Source organism: Cervus canadensis, chromosome 6 (assembly GCF_019320065.1).
Source record: "Cervus canadensis isolate Bull #8, Minnesota chromosome 6, ASM1932006v1, whole genome shotgun sequence".
In the NCBI taxonomy this organism is placed as follows: domain Eukaryota; kingdom Metazoa; phylum Chordata; class Mammalia; order Artiodactyla; family Cervidae; genus Cervus; species Cervus canadensis.
In genome coordinates this window covers 57207951-57232051 of record NC_057391.1, presented here as the reverse complement: position 1 = coordinate 57232051, position 24101 = coordinate 57207951, and the positions used below count along the sequence as shown (strand labels likewise).

Here is a 24101-nt window from a genome sequence, read left to right as displayed (position 1 = left end):
GAAATATAAAACATATTGCAATGCATCTTCCAGTGCTACACGACATGGTGAACTAACTTTCAAGCCCTTAACAAATTATGCTTCTTTTCTTACTGAACACTGACCACTGAAATAGCACACCATGTACTCCTAGAGGGAGCCAAGTCAGAGCAGAGAAAGTGCTAGCTAAAATAATTTTCTCTTCTTTCCCAAAAGGGAAAAGCCAGCAGTGGTGACCAGCTCTGTATTAGGCTCACTAGTGAGCCCTGGGGAGGGCGGTTCCCCTCAATCCAAATAAACTGTCCCTGATGAAGCCTGCTGAGAAAACCGGAGGAGAAAGGCTTTCCACTTGTTAAATGTTTATTATTTGAGCTTCACAGCCAACTACAATAAGGAAGAGGGGAAGCTGTCTGCAGGCTGCATGCAGATTTAGCTACTCCCATTCCATGAATGTGAAATACAGCACTGAGCTAAACCCTTAACGTTTACTAAGCAGTAGCTTGAGGGAGATGGTAGTTGGGAATAAAAGCTTGGAGCCGCTAATATTTGGGTCAGTGATTTGAAAGGAGCTGAAGTCAACAAAGAACTAAAATTCTTGACATTGGCAAAGTGTTGCTTCCTTTTGTTCTAAGAAACATGATTCAGCAGAGAAAAGGTACAAATCTAATCTCTCTTGTACCTCTTCCCACTTTGAACTAAGAACACTTTTACTTTTTCCTCAAAATGACTGAACAACAACAAAGCTCAATTCTTATCCATTAAAGCACTGGTGGGAGGGACAGTAAGTAACTAAGTGCGTGTTCAGTCGTGTCCGCCTCTTTGCAACCTGATGGACTGCAGCCCACCTGGCTACTCTGTCCTTGGGATTTTTCCAGGCAAGAATACTGGAATGAGTTGCCATTTCCTTCTGCAGGGGATCTTCCCAACCCAGGGATCAAACCTGCAACTGTAGTATATCCTCATTGGTAGGCATATTCTTTACCTACTGAGCCATGTAGCCAATGATAGGAGGGATGATTGTAAGATAATGTCTTCACTTATCCTGCACTTCACTGAACATCTTCCTGAGCCCCAGTGACAAACCACCTGTTTTAGTTATCCCTCACTTTCCTGGTTTAACACTGGCATTCCTTTTGGTATGATAGCCATGTGATGTCTCAAGTTCATTATCCACAGGTGAAGGAAGAAACAGACAGAACAGGCTCCATCTTGAAAGCAGGACTCCATCTTCGGCCGGACTGTGGACTTTGAGCTCTATGCCCATGGAAAGGACATACCAACTGGAAACCAGGCCCCCCGGATGGAAGAGCCCCAGGGCTCGTACCTAGACCCTCAGTCACCTAAAAGACCCCTAATTGTCTGTGTAACCGAACAGAATTATGAATTCTATTATGCTTATTGGGGTATGACCACAGGCCTATTGATAATTGTCCACTGTTAACTACCTAGGCCTAAGGCATATGAATCACAGGTTATCTTTGATTGTATCTTTCTTTTCCTTTGTTCAGACTAGTTTCAGGGAATTTGGGGAGGTGGGTTTGGGCACGTACACTTAGGGTATATAAGGGTTTCACAAAAATTGGTCCGGGTCCTTGGCTAAGAGGAGACTCTGCCTTGGACCCGCCGGTGTAATAAACTGCACTCCTCTATCTGCATCATCCTTCTGAGTGAGTTTGTTTCCCAGAATGCGTGTCTACAACACAGGGATGTGCTTTAAATTACTGTAGGATCTGGGTGATGATTACTAAATAGAAAGGGCAAAGTAAATATATTTTAGTAAATGGCAAGATGGAATAACTCTACATCAAAAGATAAACCTACATATATATATATACACACACACACATACATACATGTATTATTTATCCAATTCCCATACTAATTATGGGATAAAGTAAAGTAATAAGTTGCAGAGATATCTTTTTTGGCAGAAACTAAATCTTTAATCCTCTTTTTAAAACAACATAGAAGAATGAAGTTTAGAGCAAACAGGTTTGACTGTCTTGCAAATACGAACCAACAGATATACATGACAGTCAAGTTTTGGGTTGAAGTACTAGTTCTGTGGCTAAGCGTCTGTCTTCTCGGGCTAAGGAGTTCGCTCTTTTGAGCTCCGGTTTTCCCAACTCTAAAATAATATGTCTCCCATGCTTTCCCCAAGATTTAAATGAGGATCAAAGACTTTTTATAAAATGTGTCCAATCAAAAGCTGATTAAGGGGAAGGAGATTCAAGAGGGAGGGGATATATGTATACATATAACTGATTCACTTTGTTGTAGAGCAGAAACACAACATTGTAAAGAATTACACTCCAAGAAAAAAGATTAATATAAAATCTTATCAATGGTATATTTTAGCCAAGTCTCTCTTAAATAATAATAGTAACAGCTACCACTGATTAAATGCCTAGTATGTGCTAGAATTTATGACATGAGGCCCTTTATATTCTATCTATTTTAAGCCCCCAAGGGATATGCTATACTCTTGCCTGATAAGAAAATAGGCTAAGAAAAGTCAAGAAAATTGCCCAAGGTCAGAAAGTTAGTAATAAACAGCAAAGCTATGAATCAAAACAATTCTGGATCTAAAGACTGGGCTTTTTCCACTAGCCCCTGAGAATTAATCCAGCATTAACAGGAAATGAGCCATTCACAGCAGTCAATTTTCCAGATGACTACATTTTAACTTTAAATTTTTATGTAAATCTGTTTAAAGCGCATTCATCCTCTTTTGCTTATAATTAACTAACCAAAGCTGAAGGCTTCCTTTGATAACTCAGGATCACAATTGTGGACACTCTGATGTGGATCAGAACAGGCCTAGATGTATAAAAGCTGCTTACCCCGCGGCGTGGCCGCTCCGGCACTGTGGCTTCCTGTCGCTCTCTCCTTGCTGAGACTGAGCTGGCCGGCTGAAGTCCTGGCAGCACCTCTCCCAGCTCCCTGACCCATTTACTCCGCGGTCACTTAGGAAATCAGGTAACTCACGGATAGAGGAGCCTGGCGGGCTATAGTCCATGGGGTCTCAAAGAGTCAGACACGACTGAAGCACCCACATGCACACACGGGGTACCAACAAATCTAAGTCAATATGGCCCTGGGGTATGAGCCCCAAGATGTCTTCTAACAGATATATCACATAATCCAGGTCAGCTATTTGCTTCTTGGCATCTGTCTGGATTGTAGTTGTGCTCTGTTGAGATGAGAGTCTCTAAAGACTGACTTCCAGATAAGTGCTACCTAACTCAACTAACGTAACACTGTGTTCCACAGCATCACCTGACTGAGATCTTAATTTACTGCACCTCATTTGGTTGTTTTGAAAATGGAATCACAGCACTAAAATAGGTAAGTTCTAAAACTTACTGTGGAACAAACTTTTCAGAGGGTTCATATGTTTGTATTTAGTTCCATGATACTTGAAACACACCAGGTAGTAAACACCTTCACTAAACACTAAGATGGCAAACTCAGTCTTAAAGTATAAATTGGATGGTGGTGGCTTCATTCAAGAATGCATTGAAGAAAGGCTTTCCTTAGCCTGAATGCAATCTCTTCCAAATAAGCCTATCTTTCATCTTTATCCCAGGCCAGAAGAAGAAATGGCTAAATACCCCCTTTGTATGTTAAGCACTGCATTTAGCACACAGCACTTAGTGGCTTACAAGTATGTCTCCCTCTCTTCATCAGACAAAATATAAACTCCCTGTGGGGAGAGCGTCTCTTTCATCTTCCATACTCCACTCCGAGAGCCTTAAATAGTCCCTTCCAAATAGCAAATGCTTAAAACTATACATCCTTTCCTGTGTTTATCTTTTAAGTGTTTCATGATATCTAAATGTGCTCCCTCTTCTACCATGACCACTCCCTTCCCCGCTAGGCCCAGCAGGGACAATGACGCACACCCTTCCATGAGATTCCTAAAAATACATGTGCTAAATAAGCAGCATTAAAATATCTGTATTAAGCATAAAAGACAGAATCCCTATTTTAAAAGTAAGGTCACAGGGACTTCCCTGGTGGTCCAGTGGTTAAGAATCCACCTGCTAATGCAGGGGACATGGGTTCGATCTCTGATCAGGGAGGATTCCACATGCTACAGGGCAACTGACTCTGGGCACCACAACTACTAAAGCCCATGTGCCCCACAGCGCCATGCTCCACAACAAGAGAAGCCATCACAATGAGAAGCCCATGCACCGCAACTAGAGAGTAGCCCCCGAATGCCACAACTAGAGAAAGGCTTTGCACAGCAACGAAGACCCAGCGTAGCCATAAATAAATAAATAAGGTCACAGTAAGGTTCCTAGGGAAAATCAATGCTCATTTTCTCACATACCATTGATAAATGGCTGCTTTCAACATAATAAAAATAATATGCTCTTGCCTTAATAAAACAGATACATAATTTAAGTAGTAGAATTTAACTTGTATATTTTAAGTAAATTATTTTTACCTTATTGGAACTGACGTGCCTATAGGTATTAAGACAGTACAATAGCAACACTTGAGGTTTCTGTTCATTTTGATTTCTGACGTTGGCAGTTCATTAGAAGTTACTAAAATAAACTGATTTGCACTAAGGAACCCCTAGGCAGTTCATCATTTCATGCCTGGTGCCGCTTGCTTATTATGCACCATCAATATTATTAATGTGAATTCTTCTATAGTAAAGTATTTTCTCCATACCTTTTAACTTTGGATTTTTTCCAGTTGACTTTCTTAATACCCAAATCAACATATGATTCAGTTAGTTCTATATTTAATTCTCCTTCTGAGTCACTTGGAAGTATTCCTAGTTTTGCAGCAGATTCATACAGAGAAATTTCATCTTTTAGTTCTTTTAATTCTTCCTAAAACACAAAATTATTGAAAGTCATTTTCATTTTTTTATAAGAAGGAATCAGTCATTCTTTCTATTCTTCAAAGTTCATTTTAATGATCAACAGAAGGCAGAAATGCTACTTCAAATACATTTTTTGGCATGCATTAAAAATGTAAAGGCCAGTACATATCAAGGTTTTCAAGTAAACTGAATGAACAAATAAAGTGAATGAGAAAGCAGATGTAAACACCTCTCTCAACACCTCCCTCACTGACATTCCGTCCTCCACAAAAAGCCTCCCTTGAGCTGAGAAGCTGGTGGCAGTGCATGTTGCCTAAGAGTAGGGGACAGAGGAGACTGGTTTAGTCTGCCAGTGGTGAAAAGGCACAAAATACTATACATCTTTCCAGGGAAGGGAATACTGAACACTTCCTCCAGTGGAAAACATAACTGGTACTGGAGGAGGGTGTGAGGACTGCAGTTGAACTGTAGGTTTCCCACACCTGTAGATAAACCTATCTCTGGGACACTCCCCAAGATGAAAGAACGTGCCATGTGAAGGAAGGGATGGTCCCTTGCTCCACAGGTGGGCAGACCAGGGCTTGGCTACCCAGCTGTGTGGGTAAGGTTGTGAGTGACTCCTGTGAGCCGGATTGGAGATGGTCCAACCACCATACACAGAGAAATCCAAGGTTCAAAAAGGTGATGTAACCATCGCCTAATTCAGTTACCCAGAAAGTCTCTTCCTAGTGGCAACACTCACTTGCAAAGCCTTGCTCAGGTTTTCACTCATAGCATGTGCCTTTTGTGCTTGCTGCAGCTGGAGCTGGAGTTGAGCCACCTCCTGTACTGAGCCTGCGGGAGAAAGAACCACAGAATACGTCAGATGTAACGGAACAAACCACCTATGACATACAGAAGAACTTGCATCCACTGAGGTTATAGCCGGTGGGACCCAGAAAGCATATGTGTGGTGCTGACATTTTCAAGATTTAGTACCGCTGCCCAAAGGTCCTCGGGGAGTTGAAGACATGGGCTACTGTAACCTTGCCATAAATTAAACCAGCCATGTCTACAGACCTTAACACTCCACAAGTCCTTTAATAGGAGCAGAACATTCTAGCTCACAGATCACCAAAGTAAAAATTCTTTAGAACCCAATCCATTTCTACCTTCCAATAAGAAAACCACATCTTGCTGCCTTTAGCTTCTTTCTGAGTGCTTTTATTTCCACCACTCCCACCTCCACACGTATTAGAAGCAAACTAGGACTGTACTCTTGAAACTCCAGTAACCTAATATTTTAAATGGTTAAAAGGTTCCCATTTAAAAAGGACTTTATTGGGTTTCCTCAGAAGAAAATGAGCATCTAAGAAATGGCTAAGCAAAGTAATGATGGAGTATTAGGCAACTAAAGAAAATCATATTTTCAAAGACTTTAATGGCAACCAAAAAGGCTCAGTAAGTAATACCATGTGGAACAAAGGACACAAAACTTAAATGACCTAAATGGAGTATGATGCGAATTTTGTCCCCACCAGAACACACACACACACACACACACACACACACATTTAGACAGACTTCAACTTCTGAATAACCCATTCTTCAGACATTGTACCAGTCGTATAAATTATTCAATCTTTGCACATTCAGCTTGGATTTGTTTTAAAACACACTAGGTACAGAAGCAGGGAACTGTCTATACATGTTCCCTTGTGAACAACATTAACCGTTGTCTCTGCATAGTAGGATTATTGGTTATTTTTATTTTCTACTTTATACTTGTCTGGATTTCCCCAATTATCTAATGAAAATACACCACATCTTCATAGACATACACCAGTAACAATGTTAAGAAAAAATTCTGTCCCCGATGAACTTTTCTGTTATTTTCTGGATTTTTACAGTAATTCATGGATCCTACTATGCTGGCTCCACAGTTTCTCCTAGCCTTCTGGGGAGCCAGCACCCACACAGACACCCACCTGAGTGCAGCAGGTTGGCACACTGCTTCTGACTCTCCTCCAGGCTTCTCGTCAATCTGTTAATGATCTCAGTCTTTTCTAATCTGGTTGCTTCTTGATTCCTTTCCAGTTGCTTAACCTGATCTTTCAAATGACAGCAGATATCTTCCTAAACAGAAAAAGCATCCAAGAAGTCCTTTTCATAAGCAAGTTATTGTATATTAAACTGACAATTATGACCTTACATATTTGGATTTTAAGTCAAATATAAAATCATTACCTGACAGGAGCACCTCTTTTACAAGGTCAAGTGCACAAGTTTGAGTCAGGAGAACAAACCGGTCAGTCACCGACTGCTCAGTCTGTTTCTCCTTTCGGTTGAATTTGAATCTGATGGCTTCTAAAGTCTCTTTCTGCTCTGTATACCTAAGACACTGTTATTATAAAATTGGATTTTGTTCAAGCCAAAGGAAATATATTACATCCCTATTTGCATTTTACACTCTCAGTATAATTGTGTTACACAGTAGGCAAACCACCTTGAACCATGGAATCTGTGTCCCAAGTCAGCAAGAATACAGACAAAACACATGGAAACTTACTCTATTCTGAATAGCCAAAAAGTAGCCCTCCCTCTTCTGAACTGGTTTTAAACTTGATCTGTTTCTGTCATGTTTTTCCATCTTGTATATGTCTTTTTTCTCTTAACAGTCTCTTTGAAGGTGCCTATATAGTGCCTTATACATAGTGAATGCTACAAAAGACATTTGAAAAATGACAAAGAAAAACAGGATAAATGTGTGCATGTATGTAATTACATGGGGCTATACAGAGAATCTAGAGCAGGTATATAATATATTCAAATGTCTACAAAAAGAAACTGTTTGGAAGTAATGAGCCATGGGAATCCCAAAGCCAGGTAGAAGAAATCATCATCTCTCTCATTCAGGAAGGGTGACACAGGCTGAATTCCAGGCAAATAGCAGAGCATGTAAGAGGCACATAAGTAAATCAAGGTAATTGGCTAAAGTTACCTGAAAAAGCCTGAAGAAAATAAATAGTAAGAGGCATATCAAGAAAGGACTTTGAGACAGAGAGAAGGCATTTGGGGCCTGATTTTACCATAATCTAAAGCCTAATAATGCCTTACGGTTACAAATAGAAAATATATCACCTCATAGGGATACTAACACTCTCCTTAAGCAGAACAGAGAGACTCTGAAGTTCCCTGTTAGCTTAAAAATTCATGAGCATTTTGTATTCTATTTCATAATGTGTCACGTTTGCTTTAACGTTTTTCTACCAAATTTTTGAGCAAAATGAAGCTTCTGGAACCTGGTCCATGTTTATTCAACAGTGCAAACCTCTTGGCACACTGCTGCTGATTCCCAGGCCAGTTTGGTTCTAAAGCACCAAAGTAACAAGGCAAACACAACGGATGAGCTAATATTCATGACAATGTGAATGTGTGAGCAAGAAGAGGTGGGGAGACAAGTCACATTTATGTGCTGGGAAGGTCACGATAGCTTTTACCAGACACTGAGAACTGGCCCAAAAGAGTTCAAGAAAAGGTAATTATGAAAACTATTACAATAAAGAGGCAGACCATGGAAATAATCTGACTATATGCAGCAATCTAATTAAGAGTCCCCCAAGTGGCCTGGTGGTTAGGATTCTGGGCTTTCACTGCCAAGACTCTGGTTCAATCCCTGGTCAGGGACCTAAGATCCCCAAAAGCCACATGGCAGAATGCAGGGGGCAAAGGTGGGGGCCTTAGGGAACAATCAATTAAGTCATGCTGTTTCCTGTTGACAAGTTCAGGAAAACATATATCATACTCATAAAACTATGCAGTTTAAACACCAAGAAACAAAACAAAAATAAATGGTTCTATCTTTTCCGCAATTAGCTTGAGTGAGAACACTCAGTTCAAGACTGACAGAGGCAGATGTCTTTGAAGACTGAATGAGATAACTGCAGTGAAAAAGAGACAATAGCTGAACCTCCAAGATGAAATAGAATTGAACAGATTTGTAGTGCACAAAGGAAAAAAAAAATCAAGCCACATGCACACAGGTCTGCTGGAGTCTCTCAGTCAATAGGAAGTGCTTAAATACATATAAAAGATTAGAAGATAGATCAGCTGAAGGTCATAACATAGAAACCAAAGTCCATGACTTCAACAGAAGCTGAAGATTTCAAGAAGACCAGAATGAAGAAAGATTTAAACCACCGAGGAGCTAATCAGAGATGTCAACCGGTATCAGGAAAAAGTAGAAGTCAGTTCAGACACCTGAACAGAGATCTCAGGATTCTGTGAATGGAAGAGAAAGGAGACACCTGGAAGGAAAGCACCTCAGAGATAGCATGCTATAAGCATCCTGTCAGTGAAGGAACATTACAAGCTGCAAGAGCTCATTTCTTCTCATCTTCTCTGTCTCACACACACACATACACACACACACACACAAAACCCAAGGGTAACTCAGCCAAAATAACAAGAACAACTACACATTGAGTGTGTGTACAATCCCTTCTACTAGAAAAGCTGATGACTTGAGGAAAATATTAAATTAGTAATATAATTTTACATGCCATGTATTTCTCAAAATACATGAGTTACACAAAAATTAAAACACATATAAACACGATTATATGATGGATTGCTACTCCTCCCATCACGTGGAATTAGGTAGCTTCTGCATTGAGTTTTGTCTTTCAAAATAGATTTAAATCTATGTAAACTTTCTTTACATCCTGATGTTTAGCTGTTTTCAGTAAAACTTTGCTGAACAAATGAAATAATATGATTATTTTACAAGTATAGTCCTTCCCCTCCAAGAGCAAGTTTTTCACAAAGCAGTGATTTTCAAATTTTTGCAAGGGGGAGGTCTGAACCTCTTGAAAAATCTGAATAAGCTCATGGGTCTTCTCAAAGAAAACTGCATATACTGACACCCAAGAGAAAATCACACCCACAATTTCAGAGATTCAAGAGCTCCCTGGAGCCTAGTCATGGACTGCTTTAGAAGATGTCAGGTTAACAATCTCTGTCACTCACAAATCATACAATGTGTGATCATCTACTCAGGTAACACTGGCATGTACTTAGGTACACAGTTGTGTGACTATGTGCAAGCTACTAAGAACCCAGACATTAGCAAACTTGTTCATTTGCTACATCACCTAGTTAATTCCATGCTACTCTTTCTCAAGAGTTGTTTTATTCTTCTTTGTAACCTGCAGAGTGGAGTGGAGCAGGAAAAGGCTTATCAGAAAGGGAAAGATTTTGCTCCTCTTCAATAACTTTTCTATTTTTTTTAAAAAAAAAAGGACAAGGGGCAGTATGTATGTATGGTTACCAGTTATGGTAAGAAAATCTAAATCACACTCTATAGAACACACTCATGCATTTTCCTGATTACAGGCAGCCAACTCCCTGGCTCTTGGCTGATCTTTACAGCACTTTTTCCAATTAGGACTCTCGGCTTGGATTCTGAGATAATACCAACCGCCTTTTATTAAAAATACTGCTGAGTCAAATGATAGCAAATGGACAGCATGAAAGGGATACCAAAAAAAAAAAAGCATTCCCAGAAAGAAAAAAACACCGGGCACTTCAGAATCACCACTTTGCAAAGCAGTTATAACAATACGCAGAAGCTGACATCAGTGCTATGCTCTGCTCTGTTTTAAATAAAAGAAAAAAGAAAAATCACTGACAGAATGTAACAGCAGACAAGACCTTAATCAACACTTTCACTGTATGGTTCAGGCATCGGAAGCCCAGTCAGCACAGAATGAAGACTGTTCTGTGTTCTAGTCTAGGATTCTTTGGCTTGAGGGGTCGGAAGAGGTGAGAAAAGTGAATGGAACAAGTACAGGGGTTGAAACACACTAGGAACTGCTCCCAGGCTGCCCCTGAGTGAGTGTGCCTCAGTCAGGAGAGAACGGAGAGATCCCCAACCCAGCGTGGAAAAGCCACGGATACTGACTCCTCTCATCATTGGAGAATGCACCACTCTCCACAGCAGCTTTCACGCTGCTACCCAAACAGAGCCACACTTAATAAAACCATATCTCAAATTCTATATGTTTTAATATTACAGAAAGTAGACTTTAATAATTATTCTTTTACCTTTTTTTCTAGACTTTAATAATTTGTCAAAGTCTTTGTCTTTCCCCACCCTCTACTTATCCTTCACACTGATCAAATTCACAGTATTTTTCTACATAAAAAGAATCTTAAAAAAATCTATATGGGAAAATAAATCCAATAAAAATTCATATAAACACTTATAAAAGTAAAATAAAATGAAATGATATACAAACAATTATTATTGCCAATAATGCAGTTTTATAGTACTCAACCTAAATTATGGAAAAATTTACAGTCAGCTGTATAAATAAGAAAAAACAACCCAAACCAGTGTGAATTTTAAATGGGGAGGGATTTTCTAGATCTTCTCATCTTAACATTCTTCTCTTCTTTCCTTGGGTTAAATTAATTCTGAAATTACATTGAGAAAGACAATCCCTGAAATTTTATTCATTCAACTGATTATCTGGGGTTTTGGAGCACAAGCAAACCCACTACCTGGGTTACAACATTTTATTCCCTTTGGGGCAAAGCTAAATAAAAACTGTGAAACATGCTCAAGTTTCATATCTAAATGATTTCAGATCAGAATCTCTTCCCTATTTATTACACTAGTCTCAAAATCAACTCTTCTCCCAAGAATCATTTCTAGACAATATTTACTGACAAGTTAATAACCAAACACTGGGAGACCCAAGAAAGGTCTTCTCCTGGTTAATCTCCAAGGACAACCACTCAATTCCAGGCCAGCTCCTAGAACACTCCTTCTTTTCAGTTTGGAATCTTCTAAGACATATAAACAATATGCATAAATATTCGACAAATGAAGAAGTAGTAATAGGAGAAGTGAGAAAGCACTAACCAGTCCTACCAGAGGAAGGATTTCCAAAAGTATGCCCTCGGGGCATATCCACAGATAAAACTCTTCGGGCTTTTAAATTTTACTCATACTCAAACACCTACTGCAAACACCCAGCATTTCTCTATGATGAACCGCAAGACGTCAGCCATGACTTGACTTGTTTCTAACAGTTGCTATTTGAAATCACTCCAACCTGTTCCTTCCGTGCAGCAAGGGCAGCATCCAACCTCCTCTGTAAGGACAGCACTCGCTCCTCATACTTCTTTGTGAGGCCCGTCACGATGCTCTCGTGCTGCTCCCTCATGCGCTGAAGCGATTCCGAATGATGCAAGTCCGACAGCTGCTGCTTCAGGCTGTCCAGGGCCAGCTCAGTAGTTCTGGACTTTTTAATCATCTAGAAAATGCACACAGGATACACATTTACAGTATTCTGACTCTGTGTTATCTTCATGAATTTTAATTCTAAAACTCAACCACGCTTAACTAAATGAAAGTAGGGGCTTCTCAGTAGTAAAGAACCCACTGCCAATGAAGGAGACACAAGAGACGTGGGGTTCAACCCCTGGGTGGGGAAGATCCCCTGGAGTAGGAAATGGCAACCCACTCCAGCGTTCTTGCTTGGAGAATCCCATGGACAGAGGAGCCTGGCGGGCTACAGTCCACAGGGGTGCAGAGAGTCAGACATGATTGAGTGACTAAACAACAAGAACAAGAACAAAGAGAAGAAAGGTCTCCCCGTGGTGGCTCTAGTTCCCTAGCTGGGATCCACCAGGCCCGTGGTTGCTGGGATTATTATTCACAAGGAAAAAGAGTCTGGAAGTGTCTGAGGAAAGAGAGAGAAGATTTTGCACAACATGATGGCAATGTGGGTTCCAGGCAAGGAGTCTGCTGCTTATACACCCATCTCAGTGCTGTTTGCATCGCTCTGTGCTCCAAGTGCTGGAGGGAAGTCCAACTGTTAGGTCATGGGAAAATGACGACTTTTTAAAAAATTTATTTATTTTTTAATTGAAAGATAATTGCTTTATAGAATTGTGTTGGTTTCTGCCAAAGAGCAGCATGAATCAGACATGAGAGGTGGGATGGGGAGGGAGGTAGAAGGGAGGTTAAAGACAACTGCTGCTGGAAAGATTGATGAACCTTCTCAGTGGTCACATACTAAAAAGGAAGCTTTTTAAACTGTAACTGTATGGTTATGGAGAAGTAATTGTGTAGCAGGTTTACTGACAACTCCCACAAGATGCCCATGTTCTAATTCCTGAAACCTGTGAATAGTTCTGTCACATTACAATGGGAAATTAAGGTTGTGAGTGGATAAAAGTTGCTAACCAGATGACCTCAAATAAGGAGACCGTCCTGTATTACCAGGGTGGACCCACTGTATCCAGAAGGGTCCTTTAATGAGGAAAACTGGGGCAAAAAAAGTCAGAATTGTGACTGCTAGCTCTGAAAATGGAAATGGACCATATACCAAGGAATGCAGGGGGCCTCTAGAAACTGGAAAAAGCAAAAACAGGGATTCTCCCCTGGATCTCCAGAAAGCAACAGAGCTCTACTGACACCTTGATTTTAGCTCAATGAAAGCCATGCCAGACTTCTGACTTTCTGTCTGTAAGGTAATAAATTTTGCTGTTTTAAGCCACTAAGCCTGTGGGGATCTGTTAAAGCAGCAATAGAAAATTAATGTACCTGGTGGTTCTGTTGCCTTTTTAAATTTATTTACTTTTAATTTTTAATTTAATTTTATACTATTTTATTTTTTATAAATGCAAGTTCTAACTTATAAAAAGATTACTAAAAGATTATGTAGATTATGACATAAAAGCCACTCTTTAATAACTATCATTTTTCAAAAAATTTTAAATAATGATAGTCTATATTACACATAAAAATGAAAAATTTCAAATGAGGTCGCTTCTTCATTCTATTCCAGAGATTGCCTATTTATCCCAATACCACTTAAACTACTTAAGACATTCATCATTTGTTCAGTAAATGATGTGGACACTTTGTGCCAGGCAGGGTTCCAAGCACTTAAGGACAGGATGACAAGACAGCCAAGGCCTAAAGTCTTATTACTTTCTGGTGAAAAGGGACAGACAATAATAAGTAAACAGATGAGATAATTTCAGACGGCTTTAAAATAGAGTGATAAAATATGGCACCATGGAGGGGAGTGGGAGTGAGAAGCAATAGACTACTTTAGATGTAAGGCTGATGAGAAGTCCTCTCTGTTTTTAGCTAAGAACTGAAGGCTGAAAATGAACCAGACATGAGACAACATTGTTTATTTTATTTTATTTTTTTTTGAGACAACATTGTTTAAACTCTTCCATCCTCAGAACTAGCCACTAATCTCATCTAGAACCAAGTCACTTTTGTTTGTAACCACCAAAACAGCATTACTCACAAGAATCATTCACTGCCAGGCGTGGCTACCAATGACTTGTGACTATTTCCCATGATCAAATGGCCACCCTTCTCATTAATCAGAGAATGTGCCACCACTTCAAAGGCTAGTCTGTTGGGGTCAGAAAATTTAGTTTCTGATGCTTTGTCAGTAACCAGCTTTGTAATCCTGGAAAAGTAATGTGACCTCGCCAAGACTTGGTTAACCATCCATAAAATGGTAAACACAATGCTTCACTAATCAAAATCCCAACAAGACTTTATAAAGCATGGGAAGTTGATTTGCAAGGTCTAGAAGGAAAAGTGTAAAAAAGAGCTACTAAATATTTTAAGAATTCTAAGGGTAGCCCTTGTTTATCAGATTTCAAAACACAAAATAAAACTATACTTGTGATAATATCAGAGCAGGAAGAGAGAAATATGTAAGAAAAAAAAATTCAGAGGTTAGGTCAATTTTGAACACCATAACTCACTCACCATGTACTGATCACCTATAATATATCAGGCTCTAGGCTTATGTGATGAGGTTACTAAGATGAGGGCAACCCCTTCTGGCCTTCAAGATTATTCTAGGTCTGTTGTAACAGATGTGAACATCTGAGTTGAGGAAGAAAACGGGAAGACTTAGGAAATGAAAAGCCTTGAGCAGGGGCTTGTTAATCAAATAGCAATGTGCTGAGGAGAGGGCATTCCAGTGATAGGAGACAGCACATATGAGTACATAAAAACAGACAGGCTACTGAGTTTAAGAGAGAAGAACCTAGATGTCCATCAGCAGACAAATGGATAAGAAAGCTGTGGTACATATACACAATGGAATATTATTCAGCCATTAAAAAAATACATTAGAATCAGTTCTAATGAGGTGGATGAAACTGGAGCCTATTATACAGAGTGAAGTAAGCCAGAAAGAAAAACACCAATATAGTATACTAATGCATATATATGGAATTTAGAAAGATGGTAACAATAACCCTGTATGTGAGACAGCAAGAGACACAGATGTATAGAACAGTCTTTTGGACTCTGTGGGAGAGGGCGAGAGTGGGATGATACGGGAGAATGGCATTGAAACATGTAAATTATCATATGTGAAACGAATCGCCAGTCCAGGTTCGATGCATGGGACAGGGTGCTCAGGGCTGGTGCACCGGGATGACCCAGAGGGATGGGATGGGGAGGGAGGTGGGGCAGGGGGGTTCAGGATGGGGAACACATGTACACCCACGGCGGATTCGTGTCAATGTATGGCAAAACCAATACAATACTGTAAAGTAAAAAAATAAATAAATAAATAAAACTGGAAAAAAAAAAGTGAGAAAGAGAAAGGCAAGGATCAGATGGTCATCCTGACACCCTATTTCATCCCGCAAGTAAAGCAGGGTCATTGAAAGACTTTAAGTAAGGGAAAGACATAACTAGAATGTGCTTCAGAAAGATTACTCAGATGGCCAGATGAAAGAAGAGAAGGGGTAAAAGATTAGAGACTACATAAAAGACTTCTGCAAAAGATGATAACATACTGAACTAGGGACGTGTGGGCAGAAAAGAGGAGGCTCAACACAACGTGGTGGCTGACTAGACAAAGGAACACCGAAGCTGAGCTCTCCTCCAGATTTCTGGTGGATAGATGACTAGGTGAATGGGAGACCCATTCCTCCACGGAAAGGGAAAGAAATGTAGACTGACTTATGGGAGAAGAATGTGTAAACTTCAAAGTTTTTCTAAATTTAGTCCCACAATACAAAACATTAAGCAACTAACATTTCATTGTAATCAACAACTTTTTGCCATAAATAATGAAGATCAAATATTTACCTGTTCTTCATTGACTTTTAATGCTTGTATTTGGGTCTCCAGTGCTTTTATTTGTGCTTCAAGCTGTATTTCTCTTTCTTTTCCATTCTGAAAGAGTTTCTGTGATTCTCGAAGGCTGAGGGCCAAACCATCCTTTTCATCTAGAATATTAAAAAATTTTATATAAGTAATATGTTATTGCAGAGGGATCCTTAATTGCCATAATCTATCAAACATGAGAACTTTATCACATATAAATGTTGCTGCATTTAATTCAGTTCAGATAATGAACTTCACTTGATTTGGAAAAAGTCAGAAAAGCTTCAAAAAAAGAATGCGAGTGACATCAAAAAAATTTTTTTTTACAGAACAGCAAACCACTCTCTTCAAAAATCTTATTGTATCCCTTTAGGGACCAAAAGATCCCCTAAAAAATCATTTCAATATCTGTTACTTGAGAAGCTACATAGATATGACAAGCGCCTGCTGATCAAAGAAACAATCTGAGGAAAAATTATTTTTTATACATACTCTCAATGACCTCTTAAATTCACCTAGTCTTTAATACTTCCCACATACTTTACTGTAACAGTTCACAAGTTCTTCTCTCAAAATAAATTTCATGAGCATTACAAAAGATCTTTTCACTATCAATTAAGTTTGAAATAAGCTGGAGTTCAGTCACAAAATTATTCTACAAATGAGAGTTCAACACTGACCGAAACTACAGAAAGCATAGAGAGTGAGCAATTATAATCTGAAATCTGTGTTTACATTCTGCTTCTCCCAGAGATGACCACATTTTCTCCTTGGCACTCTCAAAGCAGTTCAGGATCACTAACTCTCACTTGGATTGAAATGTTATGCTAATTCATAGGCTCAGAAAACGTACTGCACACTAAACACAAGTCGTCTCTGGGAACTGGAATACTTTATCCAAGGTAAACTACATAAAGAATCGATAGCTTTTTAAGATGGAATGCTATCAGCATATTTATATAATGTTCACTGATTCTATCAATCTAATAGAATAGAAAAAAGGGGAAAAAAATGAGGACCTCAAAATGTATGTTCTGGAAAGGAGTCCAAGGCAATGTGTCAAAAGTCCTGGATTTTTGTTTTGTTCTGACTGATTCATCGTGAGCCCTTCATCAAGTGCATCAAATCTCTACGCTTCATATTTAAAATGAGGTTACTGGAAATAAGCTATCTAGCTCTATGAACCTCAAACACAACAGCACTCAACAGCTATTTTCTCACCTTTGGTTATCAGAAGCTGATGATTCAGATATCTAATTTGACGTTCACTTTCGTTTAACTTTTCAACTAAATTGTCCAGTTGTCTCTCTTTAGCTTTGTTAAGAACCTGAAGTTGAATAATCTGCATATTTTCTGCAGAGTCTGCTTGGGAATTAAAGACAATTTATTAGATAAAAGCATATCAAAATGTAAATTTGTGGTCTTTTCAGGCAATGTTTTATCAAACTGCAAATATAATTTAGGGTATCATGAAATCAATTCAGGAGATTATGACTAGCATTTTTAATAAACAATGTTACTGAGCCAAAAACTTGGGTCTGCTTACCCGCACACAGTAAAGCCAATCTACTGACACCTAGTTGTAGTGAAGGCAAGTGCAGCGTGTAAGGGGCCATTTAAGGAGTTTGAGCTTTTTAAGCATCAGCTGTCCAGGACTTCTCTTACTGAACCTTATCATAAATGCTGCACTTCCTTGATGGCTCAGTAAAGAATCTGCCTGCAATGTAGAAGACCTGGGTTCAAGCCCTGAGGTGGGAGGAGCCCCTGGAAAAGGGAATGACAACCCACTCCAGTATTCTTGCCTGGAGAATTCCATGGACAGAGGAGCCGGGCGGACTACAGTCCATGGGGTCACAGAGAGTCAGACACGACTCAGTGACATACTTTCACACTTTTCCCTTCACCACAACCAGGTGTTGGTTAGATTGACTCTATTGCAAGCAGGCAAGAAGATCCAAATTTTGGTTTGGTAATAACAAGACAGAATATGATCAGTGTATCATGTAGCATAAATATTACTATGTAAAACTTATTTATACAGTATTTATATAAATATTGTAGACCTCATCACAATGCAAAAAAAAAAAGCATACTTCTTACTATGGTCACTGCCACGAAAGTCTGAAAAGTCACTAGTTAATGTATACCTCTGAATCACTACCATTCAAGCTAATGAAAAATAAGTATATACCAATAACAATCGAATAGAGCTCCAAGCTCTCATTAAGTTGAAAAATAAAAGTACATCGACTTCTATAAAACCATATTCAAAGAAAATTTCTAGACATCCTTCTCAAAATATTTTATTTTAAGCAAAAATGAAATCATTTATACTGGCAAATAACTGCTAAACAAATTAAAGAATAGATTAATAAAAAATTTTTGAGGTCTTCTTTCAGAATTAAAGTCATTTTAAGGACCACTTAAAAATCACCGGGGGAGAAAAAGAAAAAAGTGATTCACAGAAGCAGGATAATCTTTCAACTACACAATGACGAATATTATCCTATAAGAACAATGCTACTATTTGCTAACAAATAAAACAATCTTCTTTTTAAAAGATATGGTTGAAACCTCCAACTGAAGGCTGAAAATTCTGTTACAAGTCAAACTTCTCTTGGGCCTTAGAACATGGCTAATCCAGGAATAAACACAATCTACAAGCCACCTCTCTTCAAACTCATTTTTTTTTAAACTACTGTTACTAAGAACCTATAATCACTAAATCCAGCACTACCACTAAGTTAATTAACTTTCAGATGTCAAATTTAGGCAAATGTGTAACTAACAAAAAAATGAATCAACTGGATAAAAATGCAGATTGTTAAGGAAGTGATGAAAGCGATATGTGCAAAACGACCAGGCAGTATAAATGTAACCAAACACAGCAGAACTGGAAGAATAACATCAAGCTGTCAGGCCACCGTTGTGATGTCTATTTACTTAACCCCAAAAGAGTTATACCACACACACTGTCCACCTCCTCATCTCTTCATGCCACAAAACCTCAGGAACAGAGAGAGGCTGCCCATATATTTGCTGCCAGCTCGCTGGGGGAAAAGGTGTTCCTTGACACTATCTATAGCCTAAGCTTAAGATGGAAGCAGCACCATGAAGTTAGGGCACTAGGGCTCAGTTCTCTCTGTGGTGCATGCAGCCCAGGAAACCCAGAATATCTGATATGACTTTTCCCCCACTTCTTAAATGTAATACAAAGACAACACTTGTGTTCACATTCTAGAATGTGAACTGGCTCTTCAGCAATAACTAGAAGTTACTTCACATGCCAGAAAGAAGGATGACAAAAGTTGGATGTATGAAAACAAAGATTCAGATTAGTCAAGTTTGGTTTTTAGTTTTGAATGTTCGGATCTCCTCAAAATTCCCTAGTAGCACTTTTACTGATACATATACTTTCCAAAAGAAAATTTTTTCGCAAGTGTCACAGGACTAAACCTGAGATGTAAGTCTAGTTTTAATTCTGAGTATAGTCATTTATATCAAAGTTGTCCATTACATAAAACTCTAAAAACAAACAAAAAAAATTAAGATAACGGTTGACTTACTAAATTATATTTCTATGTAGTGAAAAAAATCTAAGATTGAAAACTACATTTCATTTTCCAATTTAGACTTCTGTTAAGAAAGATATGCTATATGAAGTTAATTAAGTCTTAACCAAATAGAATGACTGAAATATACAGCTGAGAAAATTCCTTATAATTTTTCACTAAGGGAAATTTTAAATATATAAGAAGGTAGAGAAAAGAGTACAATAAACCCCATGAAACCATCACCTAGATTCAACAATTGTGAACTCATAGCCCATCTCACTTTATCTACATCCACACACAAACTTACCCACCAACAACATGATATTTGAAGTCAATTCTAGACTTCATGTCCGCTTATTCAAACTTCAGGATATATCTTTTAAAATTGAACTCTTTTCAAAAAATTTCATTATCTTACTTAAAATCATAATTCTTGAACATGCTCCAAGTGCTCCAAGTTCTCCAAATAGGCAGTGAAGAAATTTAAACTTGATACCTACTTTCATTAGCTCCTAAAAATTGCTGTTGCAGACCTTCAAATGTGTCACTTTCTGCAATGTCCTGGGCTGGTGAGCCATTATTCTGGGCAGAAGACTGAAAAGGTTTATACGTCACTTTATATGATTCCAAAGCTTGACAACTAGGACCTTGGGACATCCCAAATTGCTATTATAAGGTGAGAGAAAAAATTGATGATTAGGATTTGCTCTTTTCTTCAAAAATTATCTGAATTAGACAACTTGTTATAACACTTAATGGTGGTACAATTACAAATTTTATATATACATCTCCACTTAAAAACAGCACTTACTGTTACTTAACAAAGTTCATAGAAAGCCTGAAACATGTAATTTCACACATTTTAGTTGTACTTCTGAGCATATAATAGAGCCATTTCCATAAATAACATTCAAGAATTCCAGTGAGATTGTATATAAACATTTAAGAATAATTTAGATGATACCAACATCGTGAAAACACATCTATGCAATAACATGTAATACAATGACTCATATGTAATAAATACTCAGTAACTTTTGTGGGATGAATAATATTTTATAGAGAAGTAAGGGAAGTAAGGAGAAATAAGTAAGTAAGGGGAAATGACCACCTTAAAATGACCAAAAAATTATCCTGTCATCAGGTAACACAGAATATCTATTAGTGAAATGAGGCATTCATGGTCATTGAGAAAATCTAAGAAGCAGCTAACTGTATCCTAAGGTCTTATTCATCAAACTCTCCAGAGGCAGAGGGGGAAAGTATTTCTTTCCTTAACATTCACCCTATCTACTGCTGTATCATCACAACAGATAATTGGCTTTGAAGTATTTGACACAAAATGTGTGATAAGGGTGATGAGCTAGATGATGAAGGTAACTGACTGCTGTCATGTACTGATTAACCACTTTTAAACTCTATCAGGGTACCTGAACGTAGCTTCTCACCAGAGCAGGGTTAATGGTAGAAGCCAGAAGCCTCAGTAGACAAAGGTGGCTATTCTTTGACAGACTTAACTTTTAATGTTTAATTATTTCCACGAAGTCTCTATTTTAAAATTCTCATTTAAGATGATTTAATTAGACTGTAAACAGAAAACTGCACGACTAATTCAGCATGAGACTGATTAAATGCACCCTCAGCATTATTTGTACTTAAATGTTACTATTGCACTTTTCACAAACATTTCTTAATCACACACACACAGCAAATGTGTGTACACACATGCACAAATTTCTTGAAAGTCAAGTTTTTACAATACCTGAAAATGATTCCTTTGAGTATCTGAAAATGTAATTACATTGGTTGGTTGGCTATTAAATTCCTGCTTCTGACTGTTGGTATATGGCCTAAAGTTTTCAGGAAGGTGATATAAATCAGTCTGTTCATATTTACTCGGAGGACTATAACCACTTCCACCTTCATCTCCACCTCCTTCAGGATGGTAGACAGGATGCTGGTCTTCAGTTCTGCTTTGATTCTCTTCCCAGCCATTGCCACTTTTCTCTCCAATACATATATCCCGAATCTCATTATAGGCCTATTAGATAACAAGAGTAAGAGAAAGGTACTAAGATCTATTCCCACCCTCAAAGTCAAGTTGGTGCCAGATACTTACATTTACATTTGGAGGTTTAGGCAGCACTTGATGCTCAGTCCAGTTCATCTCCAATTGCTCAGAATGATGTGTGCTTGAGAAAAATCAGTATTTTAAATTAGAGCCTACCATCTATTTGGACAGAGACACCATAGAGAACCTCAAGATTTTAACATGGGTGCCCTCCAAATTTTACCTAAAGGATTAAGTAGTAGTCTACAATTTCACAATCATATCTGTTATTATTGCCTGCAAGGTATCTAAAGAAAAAAACTCAAAGCATTGTGATATACAACGCAAGGGGTTTCAGGTCCTTACTCTTCCTCTCTGCCGTCCTCGCTGCAGTCTGAATAGTGAAGCTCGGGGGAAGACAGGTCATCATCCAGCATATCGTGAGGCAGGTCTGTGAGTAACTGCTGCAACTGAGACAGAAAGGTCAGCGTCAATACAACACTGGCTCAGACCCAAGATGCCAAACCAAAGTTGCCTTGGCACCAGTGATTTTGACTGTAGAAGTCAAAGAATTTCCTAATTTCTCTATGTAATAAAGGTCTTAAATTCCACAGGAATTACGTTTGTCAGTTCACTTGGGGGAAGGGGAACACATAAATATCAGGATTTATATTGGAAGGCTTTATCTTTTTCTAGAGGTCTTAGATTCAGGCACACATATAGCAGGAAAGCTTCTAAAACTTCTTTAGGCAAACACAGCAGGTCATAATAATGGCACGATCACTGTATCATGTTATCCGGGGGGCAGATCTGAGTCTCAGAATCCTGTTCTACCAGTAATCAGACCTGGAGGACTTGGCAATCAGACACCCTCCAGGGAATCTGAGTGGCCAGATGCACTGTACCCAGGTGGTGGTAACAGCAGCGGCAGCAGGTGGCCTTGGAAGCCCTTAGAAGCTCCAATAATACGATGGAAACCTCTTGGGGAGTGACTAATTACTAGAGAGCCATCCAATTCCAATGATGAAAAGATACACAATGCTTGGCTCTTATAAACAGTTGAGTAGAAAGAAGGCTGTAAGACTCAGGTTTTTATGGATACAGTGCTCTCAAAAGTATAACTAAAACTGACATAAAAGCATCTGATTTTGCTCTCCAATTTTTTTCCAGAAAAATCACATCTTTAGCCTTATAACAACTAGATAAATTCACTCAAGTTTCAAGATAAACTGTGACAAAGAGACAAATGAATTGTCTAATTTGTTGAATTTCAATATCTGTAAATGTCTTCAAATCCCAATATAATGACTTAAAATTTGTAATAATCAGAAGATTCAAACATTATGTTACTAAAGGGTCAAAGGACTGCTTATAATGACTTCTCTTTAAACCTAAGCACCAGTTACATTATTAGTAAAGTAACCAAGTTCCTCCACAGTATATAAATCAATCCCATAAAATTATGTAATAAATCAATTTTGAATTTATTAAATACTCTATAAATATCCAGAAGAAAAAAATGAGATGTTTCTTAGTCTATGGCAGGTTTTTTCCCCTATTTCTCTGCCATTAGAATGAAAGAAATGCAGTGTAGCTATAAAACATATCTGAGTATTACATTTATAATTTAAAAGATGTTCTTAAAATGCATATGGTAAAAGTTAAATAAAACTATCCTAAGAAATGTCTGAAAAGAATGCCCCAACTGTTAACAGAGTTTTGGTGAAGTCAAACTTGGGAATGGAATGGGGTATGTGAGGTGGGGAAGGGGGACACTTCTTCACCCACATACATATTTCTAACATTGAGTGGATTGTTTGTTCGAAGGTGTTCTCAACACATTGGTTTCTCCAAAAATGAAGCAAGAGAAAAATATTCTATTCCAATAAAAAGTTATCTTGATGAAACTGATATTAACAACCAGCACCTTGACTTATCAGCCACCTGCTCACATAGGTAACTGAAAAATCATTTTGTGAATTATCCATATCAGAGCTGACCTAAAGATATAAAGAATAACAAACACTAAAACAGAACACATTAATATAGTAGGATGCCACAATGGAACTCAAGAGAAAGGTGGCAAAGTGATTTTACAAAGACAAAATTCACAAAGAGAAAAAAAAGCACCTATGAGAACTTTAAGAAAGACTATACCCACACATAACACAGGGAGTAAAATCAAAATAAATGTTTTATACTTAAATCAAATAAGGACTCCTATAAGGAAAAAACATTTTCTTCTAAACCTTCAGTGAGGTTCAAGTACACAGCTTTATAATTCAGAAAAACCTTAATAGGAACATCTAAACAGTACAATTTCCACACCCCCCCCATAAAGATAGAAAAAGTCACACAATAATTAAGCAGTTCTTATAGTTTTCTTTGCAACATCACAAAATTAACAAAACTGGCATCCATGGAGGAAAATTAATTTGAGCATAAGCAATTAAGTTCCTCAAAATGCTTCTGGATCCATAAGTAAACTTGTAAAGTAGCAAAACATCCCTACTGTATTTA

The 24101-nt window shown here is 38.2% G+C and overlaps 1 protein-coding gene across 8 annotated transcripts in view; it reads right to left on the bottom strand.

Moving 5' to 3' along the window:
• The window catches only part of CEP152 (centrosomal protein 152), a 98814-nt gene that overhangs the window by 58270 nt on the left and 16443 nt on the right, over positions 1 to 24101 (bottom strand). For 6 of the 8 annotated variants that reach the window (XM_043472049.1, XM_043472050.1, XM_043472048.1 and 3 more), the window contains 10 exons: positions 21948 to 22051; positions 21651 to 21723; positions 21294 to 21572; positions 20032 to 20197; positions 17199 to 17342; positions 15960 to 16099; positions 11926 to 12126; positions 6793 to 6940; positions 5568 to 5659; positions 4669 to 4832 (listed from right to left, as the gene is read on the bottom strand). In XM_043472049.1, coding sequence (XP_043327984.1) covers positions 4669 to 4832; positions 5568 to 5659; positions 6793 to 6940; positions 11926 to 12126; positions 15960 to 16099; positions 17199 to 17342; positions 20032 to 20197; positions 21294 to 21572; positions 21651 to 21723; positions 21948 to 22051 — 1511 coding nt within the window. The remainder of the gene's footprint in view (positions 1 to 4668; positions 4833 to 5567; positions 5660 to 6792; positions 6941 to 11925; positions 12127 to 15959; positions 16100 to 17198; positions 17343 to 20031; positions 20198 to 21293; positions 21573 to 21650; positions 21724 to 21947; positions 22052 to 24101) is intronic. The other 2 variants (XM_043472051.1, XM_043472055.1) reach the window with 1 other exon arrangement.